Raw genomic sequence first — 16,415 nt, forward strand, 5'->3', positions numbered from 1 at the left:
TGCACATACCATGATTTTACATAAGAGGCGATAAAATGTTCTCTGACTTATCCCTACCCCTTTTTAAACGATTCCTAACATTCTGGCTACGTCTACACTGCACATTTATTTCAGAATAAGCTATTCTAGAACAGTTATTCTGAAATATCTTATTTCAAAATAGCACGTCTGCACTGCAGGGAAGCCTTGAAATTAGTCCAAGGCAGGCATCCCTAATGTGGACATGCTATTTTGATTTAGAGCACCAGAAGGCACTGGGGAGGAATAACTTAGAATGGCCCTGATGAGGGGCTATTTCGAAATAGCAGAAGTGGAGCATCTACACAGCCCCTATTCTGAAATAACTATTTCAGAATAGGCATTATTCTTCATAGAATTAGGTTTATAGAAGTCAGAACAAGCCTCCCATTATTTCAAAATTATTTCAAAATAATGCTATTGCTGTGTAGACGCTCACATAGTTATTTTGGAATAACGGCCATTTTTCTGAAATAACTTTGCAGGGTAGCCCTCTGTGTGCTTTTTTGACTGCCACTGCACATTGAGTGGATGTTTTCAGAGAACTACCTACAATGACTCCAAGATTTCTCTCGAGAAGTTATAGCTAAGTTAGTCCCAATCATATTGCACGTATAGTCGGGACTGTTTTTTCCCAGGTGCATTACTTTACAGTATTGGTAAATGTAAAGTAATGCACACTGGAAAAAATAATCCCAACTATACATACAATATGAAGGAGACTAATTTAGCTACAACTACTCGAGAGAGAGATCTTAGAGTCATTGTGGATAGTTCTCTAAAAACATCCACTCAATCCATCAAAGCTGGGTTCAATGGCAGGGCTGGGTCTCTGGCAGGTTCTCCAGAGAAATGTCTAGGGAGTCTACCACCCTTTTGTAGAATTCTTGAAAAGACTTGAAAATCTCCCCCTACACTAGGTAGTGGGGGCATGATAGCATCATCAGGTGAGGAAGAGGATATGTGTGCCTGTGCTGGTCAATCAACAATTGGCTCATCTCCTTCAACTGAGGGTCTTTCTCCTTTTCAGCTATAGATTAATTAACTGAATGAGCGGGGGAGACCTGTGACCTACATGACAGAGCTGGCTGTGGAACTAACTGAGGCTGTTAAGATCTGCACATGACCCGTGAATCCCAATATGGCCAATTGGGAGGAAGAGGCATCAGAAGGGGCAGCTACTGAGGAGGTTGCCACTGAGGCAGTTGTTCAGTTGGTCTGGGTGATGAGTGACTTGAGGTGTGGAGACCTAAAGAGGATAAGGATGTTAAATTATGGTTAATGAGCTAATGCAGTGGTCGATGGAATTTCCATCAATTATTTGATTAGTTGATAAGGAGGAGGAAGCGCTCACTATTCCTGCTGTGACTCTGACTTTGAAATGCAGTAAGAGCTGCTTGCAGCTCTTGCTACATTTCAAAGGCAGAAGTGCAACGGAGAACCCAGCTCAAGCAGGGACTGCTTTAGTCCCCACTGACACCAGGTCCTGATTGCTGCATCTCTGCCTTTGAAATGCAGCAGTTGGGACCCAGCGTGAATGGGGACTGTTTCAATCCCTGCTTGCCCAAGGTTGCCTGCTGTGCCTCTACCTACCCTGTGTATCCCTCCCTCACATTGTGGAGATGGTGCTGGGGGGAACCAGCATTTAAGCCGGCTCCCCCCAGCACTGGCTCCTGCTCCTGCTCACCACGCTGCCTCTGACATAGCGGGAGGGGGGGTGTCTGTGAGTTGTTGACAGATTATCCAGTAAGCCTTGGCTTATCAGATAGTTGACGACTATTTTACATCCCTAAAAAGGGATTCTTCCTCCCCCTCACTATAGAGTGGTGGTGCTGACCTCACTGGTGCGGCTGACAGACTAAAGCAAGTAGTTGGTGTGCCACTGGTGCCAAACAGCAGTATTCTGCGCACTGAAGTAACTATGTGGTCTGCACTGGTAGTAAATGACTGCAGTACTGGGAAGGTCGGTGCTGATGTGGGTACTGGAGGAAGCACTGGTAGCTTGCCTATACCAGCAGTACCAACTGTTTGGTATGCAGTGTAGGTGCGGCAAAGTGCCGAGGCAGAGCACAGCTTTTTCGAGGCAGAGAATGACTTTATTGGTGTTGATGGGGCCTCACTTGAGAACCTGCCTTAGAGTTGACTCGTGCAGAGTCTTTCGTTCCTCTAGCTGTCTTGGTGCCAAACATGCCCAGTGCTGCCAATGACTGCTCAGTTCCGAAAGAAGCCAACAGCACCAGAGAAGAACTGAAGGGTTGGTTGGCTGCACATGTGGTGTAGCCAATCCAGACAACGCGTTCCAGTTGTTCCACATGTGCAGCCTACCAAGTGCACTTCTATCATAAATCTCCGACCTGGGGCGCAGTGGTGCTCAAACACCCAAAGTGAAGCATCCACAGGAACACTCCTCAAAAAAGAACATAGTAGGATTATTCTACATTAAGTATTTCAGGGTGTCTGCAATACAGTGTTATATCGAAATAGCTTATTTCGAAATAACGTGTCTACACACAAAATGCATTTCTAAATAGTGATTTTTTATTTCAAAATAGCGCATCCACACTGAGTGGACGCTGAACCGCATTCAAGGCCAGCAGAAACCAGTTCTGGCAGGGCATCAGGTCAGGAGTTACCTTGTGTGGCTGCCGCCCGAAGCTGAAACCTGTGCATAAAGGGACCCTCCCTTGACAGCCAGTTCTAAGGTTTCCCTGCTTGCTTGCCTACCTCGATGAGGGACAGCAAAGCATTTTTTTCTCTGCGTGCTCTGGTTGCCCTCACTCGGGACACCACAGCACTCTGCAACATGGAGCCAGAGCTGCCCCTGGGCACTCTGGTACTTCTCGTGGATGCGTTGCTGTGAGCCTGGCTGCACTTTATGCAGGCTGCCATCCGGGAGGTCCATCGGGAGGCTGTCAGTATCCAAGAGGCCCTGTGGGAGAGCTTCCACCCTGAGGAGCACTAAGAGCCTCCCTGGTCTTCCCCACTGGGGGCCTGTGCCTCATTCCTCCCTCATGTCCTTCCACTTACCCCTCCCTAACCCCCCCTTCCTGATGTCAAATAAAATACATGTATTTTCATAAACACAGACTCTCTTTATTTAACAAAACTGGGGCAGGAGGGGAATGAAACTTCGGTGAGACTGGGGAAAGGAGGGGAACAGAGAGGATGGGAAAATCATAGAATCATAGAATAATAGGACTGGAAGGGACCTCAAGAGGTCATCGAGTCCAGCCCCCCACCCTCAAGGCAGGACCAAGCTCCACCTACACCATCCCTGACAGATGTCTATCTAACCTGTTCTTAAATATCTCCAGAGAGGGAGATTCCACCACCTCCCTTGGCAATTTATTCCAATATTTGACCACCCTGACAGTTAGGAATTTTTTCCTAATGTCCAATCTAAACCTCCCCTGCTGCACTTAAGCCCATTACTCCTTGTCCTGTCCTCAGAAACCAAGAGGAACAAATTTTCTCCTTCCTCCTTGTGACACCCTTTTAGATATTTGAAAACCGCTATCATGTCCCCCCTTAATCTTCTTTTTTCCAAACTAAACAAGCCCAGTTCATGAAGCCTGGCTTCATAGGTCATGTTCTCTAGACCTTTAATCATTCTTGTCACTCTTCTCTGTACCCTTTCCAATTTCTCCACATCTTTCTTGAAATGTGGCGCCCAGAACTGGACACAGTACTCCAGCTGAGGCCTAACTAGTGCAGAGTAGAGCGGCAGAATGACTTCACGAGTTTTGCTTACAACACACCTGTTGATACAACCTAGAATCATATTTGCTTTTTTTGCAACAGCATCACACTGTTGACTCATATTCAACTTGCGGTCCACTATGACCCCTAGATCCCTTTCTGCCATGCTCCTTCCTAGACAGTCGCTTCCCATCTTGTATGTATGGAACTGATTGTTCCTTCCTAAGTGGAGCACTTTGCATTTCTCTTTATTAAACCTCATCCTGTTTACCTCTGACCATTTCTCTAACTTGCTAAGGTCATTTTGAATTATGTCCCTATCCTCCAAAGAAGTCGCAACCCCACCCAGTTTGGTATCATCTGCAAACTTAATAAGAGTACTCTCTATCCCAATATCTACATCATTGATGAAGATATTGAACAGTACGGGTCCCAGAACAGACCCTTGAGGAACTCCACTTGTTATCCCTTTCCAGCAGGATTTAGAACCGTTAACAACAACTCTCTGACTACGGTTATCCAGCCAATTATGCACCCACCTTATCGTGGCCCTATCTAAGTTATATTTGCCTAGTTTATCAATAAGAATATCATGCGAGAGGGAAACCTGGGAGGAGGGAGCTGGAAGGGGGAAGCAAGGGGAAGAGGGGGGAGGGAAAGCTCAGGCCTCAGGACCTCGCTAGACCACCTTGATTTTCATGCGAACCTCCTCCTAGGTTTGCATGTGGCCTTTGGTGGCCAGGCTGGCAGCTATCCTCCGTCTAGTGAGGAGATCATAGACGTTGGGGGCATCCCCCCAACCTGAATAAGGTCTATGATCTCCACCCTGGACCAGGAAGGCGCCCGCCATTTCAGGGCCCTGGCAGGCTCCTGGGAGCTGGCAGACTGCTCCTGGGGAGCGGTGGAGGACTGGCTGCCAACTGCTTGCTGGCTCATGTTTTGGGATCACTGGGTCAGGGGCAGTGACTGCTGGATCAGGGCTGGCAGGCTTGGAGCTGGCACAGGCACTGTGGCCAAAGTCAACCCCTTTAAGGGCTCCAGGGATGGGGGGGAGGGAGAGGAGTGTTCTTGACTGAGGCTGGAGTGGCCACCAGGGCACCCTGGGGAGACTGGAGTCCCCCTATTTCGATATAAGTGTCTACACAGCACTTATTTCGAGCTAGCTATTTCGAATTTGGCATTATTCCTTGTGGAATGAGGTCTACCAATTTCGAAATAAGTGCTCTGCTATTTCGAATTAATTTCGAAATAGCGGTTTGGCTGTGTAGTCGCTAGTAAAGTTATTTTGAAATAACGGCTGTTATTTCGACATAGGGTATGTCTACATGTCAAAGTTAAGAGTCATTTTTCAAAATGAATTTACAGTATATGATAGATTTATTTTATAGGGTACATTTTTAGCATGTTATGCTAGAATTCAGACATGCAAATCCTATTTTTTATTCCTTTATGGGAGGGAGTTATTTCTCTCTCTCTATAAAAAAAAATTCCTGTGGAACAACAGAATGATGTCATCATGTCACTCTGCATCCACAGGAGCCAAATCCCACCCACTCCCAGCCTGGCCCTTCCCATGGAGAACTGGGGCTGTCTACAGCCCTGGCCCAGCCCTCCTGTCCCTGACAGCTGGGGGCAGGGATGGGCCAAGAGACCAGGGCTTGTGCACCGTGGTGGCAGGTGCAGAGCTGGGATTGCCTCAGCCCGGCCTCTGTGGTGGCCTGGGGAGATAAGCTGCGGCTGGCTCTGACATGTGGCCCAACCCTGCCTGGTGGTGGGGAAACGGGACGGGCCCTTCCTGGCAGTGCTGGTAGGGAGGAGAAGGAAGAGCTGGGGACAGGGTGGCTGTGGCTTGGCCCACCAAGACCCCACACCACCAGCCCTTCACTCACCCCTTCCACAGAAACCCCACACTGCCAGCATGCTCCTGCCCCCTCTCCTCTGGACAGACACCTTGTCCCCAACCTGCTGCTGTTCTCTCCTCCCTGAACAGACACCCTGCCCAATCAGGGCCCAGCTCCCAACCTACCCTAGCCCCAATCCTAGGGCAGGCCCTGCAGTCCAGCCCCCTCCACCACCGGCTGCAGGAAGGGCTGGTGGCAGCCCCCATTCCTGCTGTGGCACGGCTAGGAGGGGAGGCCACATTCTGGCTGTGGCAGGCAGACTGGGGGTTGGCGAGCATTGTAAGCTGGGGACGCAGCCCACTAGTACCTTACATTTAAACTAATTCATTCTGACTACTGCTACTGGAAATGGAAGTCTAGTATTCATTAAACAGGCTTTCCTAAACTGATTTGGCAGTATACATCAATTCCCACCCAGAATTGCAGCGGGGGACTGAAAGACTTGCCAGGCCCTGGGCAAGATGGGGAGAAGCATTCTGCCAGGGGAATAAATTTGGCCAGACATCCTTTTTTCTGTTTTTGTAAGTTTGTTAGTTACTTCATTAGGTGCCCAGCAACCACTGGACACTGAGCATACACTAAACAAAAATGCATCATCATCTTACCTGCACGGCAATTTGCGTTCCGTTGGACGTAGCCAATAATGTAACAGGCCTTGTTTCTGTAGTCACTAAATGATGCCCATGTTGCTGATGTCCCATTTCTGAGGAGGCACTATGGAATGCTAAGTCTTGAGCCACGATAGCAACCTTTAAGGCAAAAAAAAACAAATTAACTGAAATATAAAGTCAGTTTCAGTAATCTAAGTTGAATATTAACTTCATGGGACTATTTATTATTCTAACTGGAGTCAACAAAACAATCTAAGAGACAGACAAATAAGATCAACTTTTTAAAAACAAACACCACCATCGTCATGTTCAGGCTATTCTTCAAACTTAGATTTCATGACCTCTCAACAGACAAATATTCTCAAAAAGCAGAACTCAGAACTAAGGGGACATATTACGAACAAATCATCAGATGGTACCTCTTTCACTCCTGAGAAATAGAAGCCAGATTCATATTTAAATTGAATTTCTTCTTTGGTAGTCTAAAAAGGTACCTCAGAAAAGTGTAAATGCTTTTATATTCTCAAAATTTAAATTGACAAGACTGCGTTTTTGCCCAAAGGTTTGTTTTGAGGTTCAACTAATTAGTGCATATAAAACACTCAAAGGCTATGTCTACACTAGCTCGTTAATTCGAGCTAGGTAGGGAAATGAGGCGACCGGAGTTGCAAATGAAGCCCGGGATTTAAATATCCCGGGCTTTATTTGCGTGTTCCTGTCTGGTTGCCATTTTGAAATTTCACCAGCCCGAACTCACTGCCGCGCGGCTACACATAGCAGTGACACGTCAATTCGAACTAAGTCCTTACTGTAGCCGAGCGGCAGTGAGTTCGGGCTAGTGAAATTTCAAAATGGCAACCAGACACGAACATGCAAATAAAGCCCGGGATATTTAAATCCTGGGCTTCATTTGCAACTCCGGTTGCCTCATTTGCCTACTTAGCTCGAATTAACAAGCTAGTGTAGACATACCCAGAGATCCTTCCATGTAAGGCCCTGCAGAACTGCACACTATAATGTAATTCTGAGAGGAATTATATAGTAATGTATGGAAATGTACAGTAACAAACTGTAATCAGATATGTTTTTATGAAGAAAAAGTTACTTTGTACAGCAATGATGGTCTTCAAGATGTCTCTCTCTTCTGGCATTCCTTATGCTGGTGATCAGGGATTTTTGCTATCAGTACTCAATTGTGTTACATGTGCACGGAAGCTGTCTTGAGGTGCCGTTATCATCCACATACCATGCACACGACGCAACCCCTTTCGCTCCTTTACCTCCGAGTTCAGTAGGTCGATTCCAAAGTAGAGGGGAGGAGAAAAGGTGGTGGAACACTAACAGGGATGCACGTCCCAACGAACTACTGGTACTGCACAAGTTGAGTAACTTTTTCTTCAAGTGATGTCCATATGGGTGTTCCACTTCAGATGTCTGTACAGCAATGTCCCAGTAAGGATTGTAGGGTTTTGGAATTATGCATTGGTCATAGAGGAGTGCACAGCAAGGCTATGCAGACCAACAGTTCTGTCAATTTGTGGAATGGCTTCGTCTTGTTGAGATAGAAGATGACAGCTTGTCTTATGTTGAGCATATGGATGCTCACTTCATGTGTGTCCTTGTGAGGTTTAGGATAGAATGCAGGTTCTTTGATGTGGAAAGAGTTGGCTACATTATACAAAAATGTGGGATGCAATCTTAGCATGGTTTTATTTTTTGCCCACACCATGTAAGAGGGTTTTTCCATAAGGGCTCCTATTTCTCCAATGTGTCTGGCCAATGTGATTGCTACTAGGAATGTAACTTCTAGACGGGGAAAAAGGCCAGCATAGGAATCCCCCAATGCTATAGAGGTAAGTAATCGTTTTCAGGCTCTCTCCACAGGCTCTGCAGTGGTGAATGTTTTGGAAGGGACCTCACAAGCAAGAAACCACAAGGGAACACCATCTACTGGAAGGCATGAGATGCGTAGTCCTAGGGATGGGGGTTCCACGACCACCACCCCCAAAAGATGACGACGGGTGGTGGTGGTCGAGAACTCCCTCCTAAGAGGGACTGAGCCATCCATCTGCAGTCCGGACCTGGGATCTCGAGAGGTGAGCTGCTTAGCGGGAGCTCGAATTCAGGATGTGACTGAGAGGCTTACAAAACTGATCAAACCTTCGGATCCCTACCCCTTCCTGCTTCTCCATGTGGGAACTAACGATACGGCCAAGAATGACCTTGAGTGGGTTACTGTAGATTATGTAGCGCTGGAAAGAAGGATCAAAGAATTCGGAGTGCAAGTGGTGTTCTCGTCCATCCTCCCTGTTGAAGGGAAAGGACTGAGCAGAGATCGTTGAACTGAGAAAGTAAATGCGTGGTTGCGCAGGTGGTGTCGCAGAGAGTGCTTTGGTTTCTTGGACCATGGGACTCTGTTCTGGGCACAAGGATTGTTAGGAAGAGATAGGATCCACCTAACCAAGAGAGGAAGGAGCATCTTCGCAGGCAGGCTTGCAAACCTAGTGAGGAGAGCTTTAAACTAGGTTCCTCGGAGGACAGTCAACAAAACTCTGAGGGGAGCGGGAAAGTTGGATACCAGGAAGAAATGCAAAGAGGAACAAGAAAGAAAGGAGGACTCCTGATTCCGATGGAGAAGATAGGGCGATCAACTGGTTATCTGAGGTGTTTGTACACTAATGCGAGAAGCCTGGGCAACAAACAGGAAGAACTGAAGACCCTGGCATAGTCCAAGAAATATGATTTAATTGGGATAACAGAGACTTGGTGGGATGACTCGCATGACTGGAGCGCTGTCATGGAAGGGTATAGACTGTTCAGGAAGAACAGGAAGGGGAGAAAAGGAGGAGGAGTTGTATTATACGTAAGAGAGCACTATGATTACTCAGAACTCCAGCACATAGAGGGAGAAAAACCTGTTGAGAGTCTATGGGTTAAGTTTAGAGGTGCAAACAACAGGAGTGATGTTGTGGTTGATGTCTACTACAGGCCACCGAATCAGGTGGATGAGGTAGATGAGGCTTTCTTCGGACAACTGAGAGAAGCTTCCAGATTACAGACCCTGGTTCTCATGGGGGACTTTAATCACCCTGACATCTGTTGGGAGACCAATACGGCAGTACACAGACAATCCAGGAAGTTTCTGGAGCATGCTGGGGATAACTTCTTGGTACAAGTGCTGAAGGATCCGACCAGGGGCCATGCGCAGCTTGACCTTCTGATCACAAACAGGGAGGAACTAATAGGGAAAGTGGAGGTGGGTGACATGAGATGGTAGATTTCAGGATCCGGACCAAAGGAAGAAAAGAGAGTAGTAAAATACACACCCTGGACTTCAGAAAAGCGGATTTTGACTCCCTCAGAGATCTGATGGGCAGAATCCCCTGGGATGCTAACATGAAGGGGATAGGAGTCCAGGACAACTGGCAGTATTTTAAAGAAGCATTATTGAAGGCACAGAAAGAAACCATCCCGATGCATAGCAAGAGAGGCAAACATGGTAGGAGAATGGATTGACTTACAGGGGAAATCCTTGGTGAACTTAAGCACAAAAAGGAAGCTTACAAAAAGTGGAAACTTGGACAAATGACCAGGGAGGGGTTTAAATGTATAGCTTGAGAATGCCGGGGGGTTATCAGGAAGGTAAAAGCGCAAATGGAATTGCGACTGGCTAAGGATGTGAAGGATAAAAGGAAAGGTTTCTACAGGCATGTTAACAAGAAGGTGATCAGAGAAGATGCGGGGCCCCTACTGGATGAAGGAGGTAACCTAGTGACAGATGATGTGGGGAAAGCTGAAGTACTTAATGCTTTCTCTGCCTCTGTATTCACGGACAAGGTTGGCTCCCGGACTAATGTGTTAAGTGACGCAAGATGGGATGAAGATGGACAGCCCTTGGTGGTTAAAGAACAAGTTATGAACTATTTAGAAAAGCTAAACGTAAACAAATGCATGGGGCCGGACTTAATACATCCGAGGGCACTGAGGCAGTTGGCAAATGTCATTGAGGAGGCTTTGGCCATTATCTTTGAAAAGTTGTGGAGATCAAAAAGATCCCGGATGATTGGAAAGAGGCAAATGTAGTGCCCCTCTTCAAAATAGGGAGGAAGGATGATCTCGGGAACTATATGCCGGTCAGTCTTACCTCAGTTCCTGGAAAAATCATAGAAGGGATCCTTAAGGAATCCATTTTGAGGCACTTGGAAGAGAGGAAAGTGATCAGGAATAGTCAGTATGGATTCACAAAGGGCAAGTCGTGCCTGACCAATTTGATTAGCTTTTATGATGAGGTAACTGGCTCGGTGGACATGGGAAAGTCAGTGGATACCTTGACTTTAGCAAGGCTTTTGATACAGTCTCCCACAATATTCTTGCCAGCAAGTTAAGGGAATGTGGATTGGATAAATGGACAGTAAGATGGATAGAAAGATGGCTAGAAGGCTGGGCCCAGCAGGTAGTGATCAATGGCTCAATGTCAGAATTGTCGGTTTCTAGCAGAGTGCTCCAAAGTTCAGATCTAGGCCCGGTTTTGTTCAATATCTTTATTAATGACCTGGATGAGGAGATGGATTGCACCCTCAGCAAGTTAGCAGATGACACTAAGCTAGGCGGAGAGGTATGCTTGAGGGCAGAGATAGGGTCCAGAGTAACTTACACAAATTGGAGGATTAGGCCACAAAAAATCTGATGAGGTTCAACAAGGACAAGTGCAGAGTCCTGCACTTGGGACGGAAGAATCCCAAGCATTGTTACAGGCTGGGGACCTACCAGCTAAGTAGTAGTTCTGCAGAAAAGGACCTGGGGCTACAGGGGATGAGAAGCTGGATACGAGTCAACAGTGTGCCCTTGTAACCAAGGCTAATGGCATATTAGTGTACATTAGGAGGAGCATTGCCAGGAGATCCAGAGAAGTGATTATTCCCCTTTATTTGGCTCTGGTGAGGCCACATCTGGTGTATTGTGTCCAGTTCTGGGCCCCCCACTACAAAAAGGATGTGGACGCACTGGAGAGGGTCCAGCGGAGGGCAACCAAAATGATCAGGGGGCTGGAGCATATGACCTATGAGGAGAGACTGAGGGACTTGGGTCTGTTTAGTCTGCAGAAGCAAAGAGTGAGGGGGGATTTGATAGCAGCCTTCAACTTCCTGAAGGGAGGTTCCAAAGAGGATGGAGAAAGGCTGTTCACAGTAGTTACAGATGGCAGAACAAGGAGCAATGGTCTCAAGTTGTGGTGGGAGAGGTCCAGGTTGGATATTAGGAAAAACTATTTCTCTAGGAAAGTGGTGAAGCACTGGAATATCTTACCTAGGGAGGTAGTGGAGTCTCCATCCCTAGAGGTGTTTACGTATCAGCTTGACAAAGCCCTGGCTGGGTTGATTTAATTGGGATTGGTCCTGCCTAGAGCAGGGGCCTGGACTTGATGACCTTCTGAGGTCTTCTTCCAGCTCTATGGTTCTATGATTCTAGGTTCCTTCATTGATATATATATAGAAGGAAGCAGGTGGCCAAGAGCTTAAATAGTGGTCGTGTAAGGCTTTTCAGGATGTGATTAAGGTTTCATGTCGATGTAGACTGACTGACTTCCAGTTATATGTCAGGATGCCCATGAGGACGCGTCTTATGATTGGGAGAATGAAGATAAATGAGTCATCCACTGGATTGTGGAAGGTCATAATGGACACAAGGTGCACTTTAAGTTAACTGATGGCTAGTACTGATTCTAGTCCAGTATGTAATCTAGTATTGTAAGTAGGAACACCCTTATAGGAGACAGGTTTTTTTGTTGGCACAATAGGGAAAATCTTTTACACTTCTGTAGGTAAGTATTTCTAGATGTAGGTCAACAGCTACTTAGTAAAACATATTTTACTCGGTCTTAGCAGGTTTCTTCTCAATACTGGAACCATGCAGGATCCATTAAGCCAGAAAGTCCCCAGGTTTGGATGCAGTGTGTGACTTTGGAGCTGCAAAAGGAGATCTGATCTTAGGGGCAGTGAGTGAGGATCACATACTGCAAGGCAAGGAAGATAAAGAAACCAGGTCTGTCTGGGCCATGTTGAGATGATGAAAATAATATATGCATAGTTTGTGCATGGCACATGGGATCAGAAGTAAGGGTGGGAAAATGTACAGGAGCAAAGTTCTTGATGTGTTGAGAAAGGCATCTCCCACTGACCTTGGTGCATCTCCCACTGACCTTGTGGTTTAGCAGTGATACAAAGAAGGCGAACGAAGTGCCCCACCATGGTATTTTGGCAGCCTGGTAGGTAGCACGTGGTCAGGATAATGTTACTGGAGATGCACTAATTCCATATTGATTAAGAGCTTCAATGCACGAGGAGAGAGACTGGGCTTCTCCATGCTGGTTGATACATAATATGCATGCCATGTTGTCAATACGAATATGTATGGTCTTTTTTTGTATTGGTGGGAGGAATGGTACAAGCATTGTGAACCACATGGAGTTCTAGGAGATTGATGTGTTGACAGGATTCTGCTAGGGACCATTTGCCCTGAATGATGTGGCAGTTTAGGGTCAGTGCCTCAACCTATGACAGTTATCACTATGGATGCATCCATCATTGGAGAGACTTGTCAAAAGGTGACACCTGCAAGCATGTTCTGGGGTTGCGTCCACCAGTTGTGATATATCTGCCCTTGTTATCATAGGGATGCTGCTATTAACACAGGCATCTTTGAGGAGATTTACAGGGCAGTCGATAGGCCAAATGGAAGCGCTAGATACTGGTAGTATTCTGAGCCTACCGTGAATCTAGGAAACTTCTGTGTCCAGCATAAATTGTGATATAAAAATATGCAAGTTGAGGGCTGAAAACCAGTCTCCATTGTCCAGCACTGATTTAATTGTGGTGAGAGTGGCCATCTTGAACATGTGGTTGCATGCAAATTTGTAGTTTCTGAGATCTAGGATAGGACTTCACCCCCTCCTGCTGTCTTGAGTACGTAGTTGGAATAAAATCCCTTCCCTCAATAAGGCGTGGGATCTGGTTCCATGGCACCTCATTGAAGAAGATGGTTTACCGCTAGTTTGTAGGAGGTGCTCCTGAGAAGGGTCCCTGAAGTGGTATGGGGGGAGGGGAGAGAGGAATGGGATATTGTACTCTGTACAATCTCTAGTACTACTAATTTACCATATGTGGTCTGACAACAGAACAGGAGTAAGCAATGGCCAAACAGACAGATAGGGGATGTTGGTATTGCTGGTTCTAGAGAGAGGTCATTCAGACCCTCAACCAAATCTTCAAAATTGAGCTTTGGACGTGGAGGATTGGGTTGCTGCAGATTGTTTGTGTGGTGCCTGATGCCGTTGGGAGCACTGTTTCAACCTGGGTTCAAATTTCCATTGATTTTGGTGTTGGAAAGAGATGTCACAAGGCCTTTGGAACTGAGTGTAGTACCATCGCTTCTTGGGTAGAGTAGATGCCGGCGCATGACTACTGCCGTGGCCGCTACATCAATCGCTATTTGCAGGGCTGTTCTTGCAGAGGTGAAACCTTCCTGCACTACAGATTTTAGAATCGGTCTTTTCGATTCTGGCAGATGGTCCATCAGTGGTATGAGTCTGGAGAAGGTGTCAAAGACCTGGTTAGAGAGATGTGCAGAGTAGTTAGCAATTCTCAGCATGAACATAGCGGATGTGTATAATTTTCTCCCTAGAATGTCTAATCCCTTGGAGTCTTGATCAGCGGAAATGTGTCTATACTGAGGTATCTTAAGCCTTTGGTGGACCATGTCAATTACTAGCGAGTTAGGATGGGGATGGGTGAAAAGAAATTCCATGCCCTGCAGGGGAACAGAGTATTTCTTTTCGGCCTTCTTGCTAGTTGGTGGTGCGGAAGCCGGCGTTTGCCAGATTTCCTCGGCAACCTCCAGGACAGCTTCATCCAAGGGTATGGCCAGACATCCCTTATGCTAAAGGTGTAGATTCTTGAATAGTTTGTGTGGTTTTCCTTTAGCTCGTCTATTCTGATTTCTTGTGTAACCACCACCCTTTTAAACAGCTCCTGGAATTGGCGGAGGTCATCATGTGGGGAGACGTTTCCGGGGATTACAGCGTCATCGGGTGATGAGGAATGATCGGTTGGCGATACCACTGGAGGGTGATCCTCCATAGTCAGCTGAGTACAGTCTGGCTCAGATGTTAAATCAGGTTGTAGAGACGGCTGCCCCGCTGGTGTTGGTGGGGTAAGTGAGGGTCTGGAGGGGCACAGTAGTCATAAGAAGATCTGCCACGAGATCTGTATCAATAGTAATAGGAGTGTGCACTGCGGAAGTCACAAGATCGGTCATTGTAATGGCAGAGACTGTCCAGTGGTGATCGCCCGTGCCAGTGGTGGCTATGAAGAGAACATGGTGATCGTGATCGAGTATATGACCATCTGTAAGAGCGTGGAGAGGCAGAAGCATGTCTATAGTAATGATGGTGATCATCCCTGAGGTTAAGAAGGGCGACGGTAATCTAATCACGTGGAGAGCATGGCCGGTGCCGATGCTCATGATGCAGTATGGGAGATCTCGGTGCTGGCGGAGATGGGGACAGTGCCAGTGAGAAGGCCAGAGACGGAGAGCGGCTTTGACGGCACGGAGTTATGCATGCTGGCTCCATGGTGCCGCTGCCCTGGGTAGTAGGTGCCGATGGTACGGAAGGCAGCAGTGCCATGGGATGATTTGGCTCGGGGATTTCCAGCGGTGCCGGTGGCACCGGGGCCGAGGATGCTCTCGGTGCCAACGTACTTGTCGGTGCCGCAGAAGTAGCCAGAGGCGGGGCCAAGGATACTCTCGGTGCTGCTGTCGATGCTGTTTGCATCGTCTTCTTTGTTTTTGACACGGTAGGTGGTTTTGATAGTGGTTTGTCAATGCCTGAAGTGCCCGGCTTTTCCCCAGAGCTGATCCTGGGGTGCGGGATATTAGGCAATGATCTCGTTGGAGACGCCCTCGATCTCTCTGGTGGGGCCATAGAAGGTGAAGAGGCCCTACACTTCTGCGACTGATGTTCTGTGGTTGCCTCCGAGTGCGGCGGCTGGAGGGCTTTATCGAATAGGAGCATGCGCAGTCTCATTTCTCTCTCTCTCCTGGCCCTTGCTGTGAGTTTGGAGCAATGAGGGCATTTTTGGGGAACATGGGCTTCTCCCAGGCAGCGAATGCAAGAGGAATACCTGTCAGATGCCAGCACTGCCTCCCAACATGAATCACATTTCTTAAACCCTGGCGAGGGCAGCATGTTTCCAGCCTGGGGTAACAGTCAGAAGAAAGACTAAATCTCTCTTTTTTTTTTGTAAGAACGAATAATGTACGAACTAAGAATATATGAGGGTAACTATATACAGTGGACAAGGGCTGTAACAGAGAATTGGGTCTGGTAAGTAGGACCAACTATGAGGTATGGAAAATTTTTTTTAAAGGGATTGGAGAAGGTAATATGGACGAAATAGGAACCATGGAACTTTAAAACTATAGAAGTAAAAGACGTTGGGGATTTCACGCGAGGGAAGAAGCTGAGAGATGAGTAGCTCCATCTGCAACCTGAGGCGGTCGAGAGGAACTGGTGGGAGCCGGACCGCACGTGCGCTCAGAGTGGTGCGAACACCGTGAGACGCCACCGCACGTGTGCAGTCCGGCGGGGTACTGCTATGCTAAAAGATCTCTGTTTCTGTGGCGCCAGGGCAAGCCCAGCACCTTTGGCGGAGCACCCATGGGGACTCCTCGAAGAAGAACGGGCCCCAGGTCAACCAGCACCTCCAGCAGACGAGCCAGCTGAAGAGGCTCTGCATGGACTGGGTGCGCAACAACACCAGAGGGTGCTTGCCCTGAGTCCTCTATCCAGGGACTGTTTCCCGCAGATGGTGGCGGGGGCCTGGAAAGCGAGGCAGATGGGATGCTGAGTCGGCGGGAGAAAGGAGACGGCCGGGAGAGTGGCATAGGGCCTTGCCACTCATGATAAGCCCAAAGTGTCCAAAACGGCCAGGGCGGTTGGGACTGCAGGGGCCACGCAGGAGCTGCTGGTGCTGAAGACAACCTCAAGGCCGTCTGCGAGGCCCCTGCAGATGCTGGTGCCAACCAAGCACCCGGCGTGAAAGAGGCAACCGGTGCCAACATGGCTCCCAGTGTCACTGGCGGAGACCTTTCTAAGTGCAGGGACAACGGAGGTGAGGCTGTCAACTCAGTG

The 16,415-nt window shown here is 47.6% G+C and overlaps 1 protein-coding gene across 4 annotated transcripts in view; it reads right to left on the reverse strand.

Annotated features, from left to right (window-relative positions):
• The window catches only part of ZNF143 (zinc finger protein 143), a 137,521-nt gene that overhangs the window by 7,646 nt on the left and 113,460 nt on the right, over positions 1-16,415 (reverse strand). For all 4 annotated transcript variants that reach the window (XM_075927952.1, XM_006129090.4, XM_075927953.1 and 1 more), the window contains one exon: positions 6,224-6,367. In XM_075927952.1, coding sequence (XP_075784067.1) covers positions 6,224-6,367 — 144 coding nt within the window. The remainder of the gene's footprint in view (positions 1-6,223; positions 6,368-16,415) is intronic.

Source organism: Pelodiscus sinensis, chromosome 4, assembly GCF_049634645.1.
Source record: "Pelodiscus sinensis isolate JC-2024 chromosome 4, ASM4963464v1, whole genome shotgun sequence".
NCBI classification, from domain to species: domain Eukaryota; kingdom Metazoa; phylum Chordata; order Testudines; family Trionychidae; genus Pelodiscus; species Pelodiscus sinensis.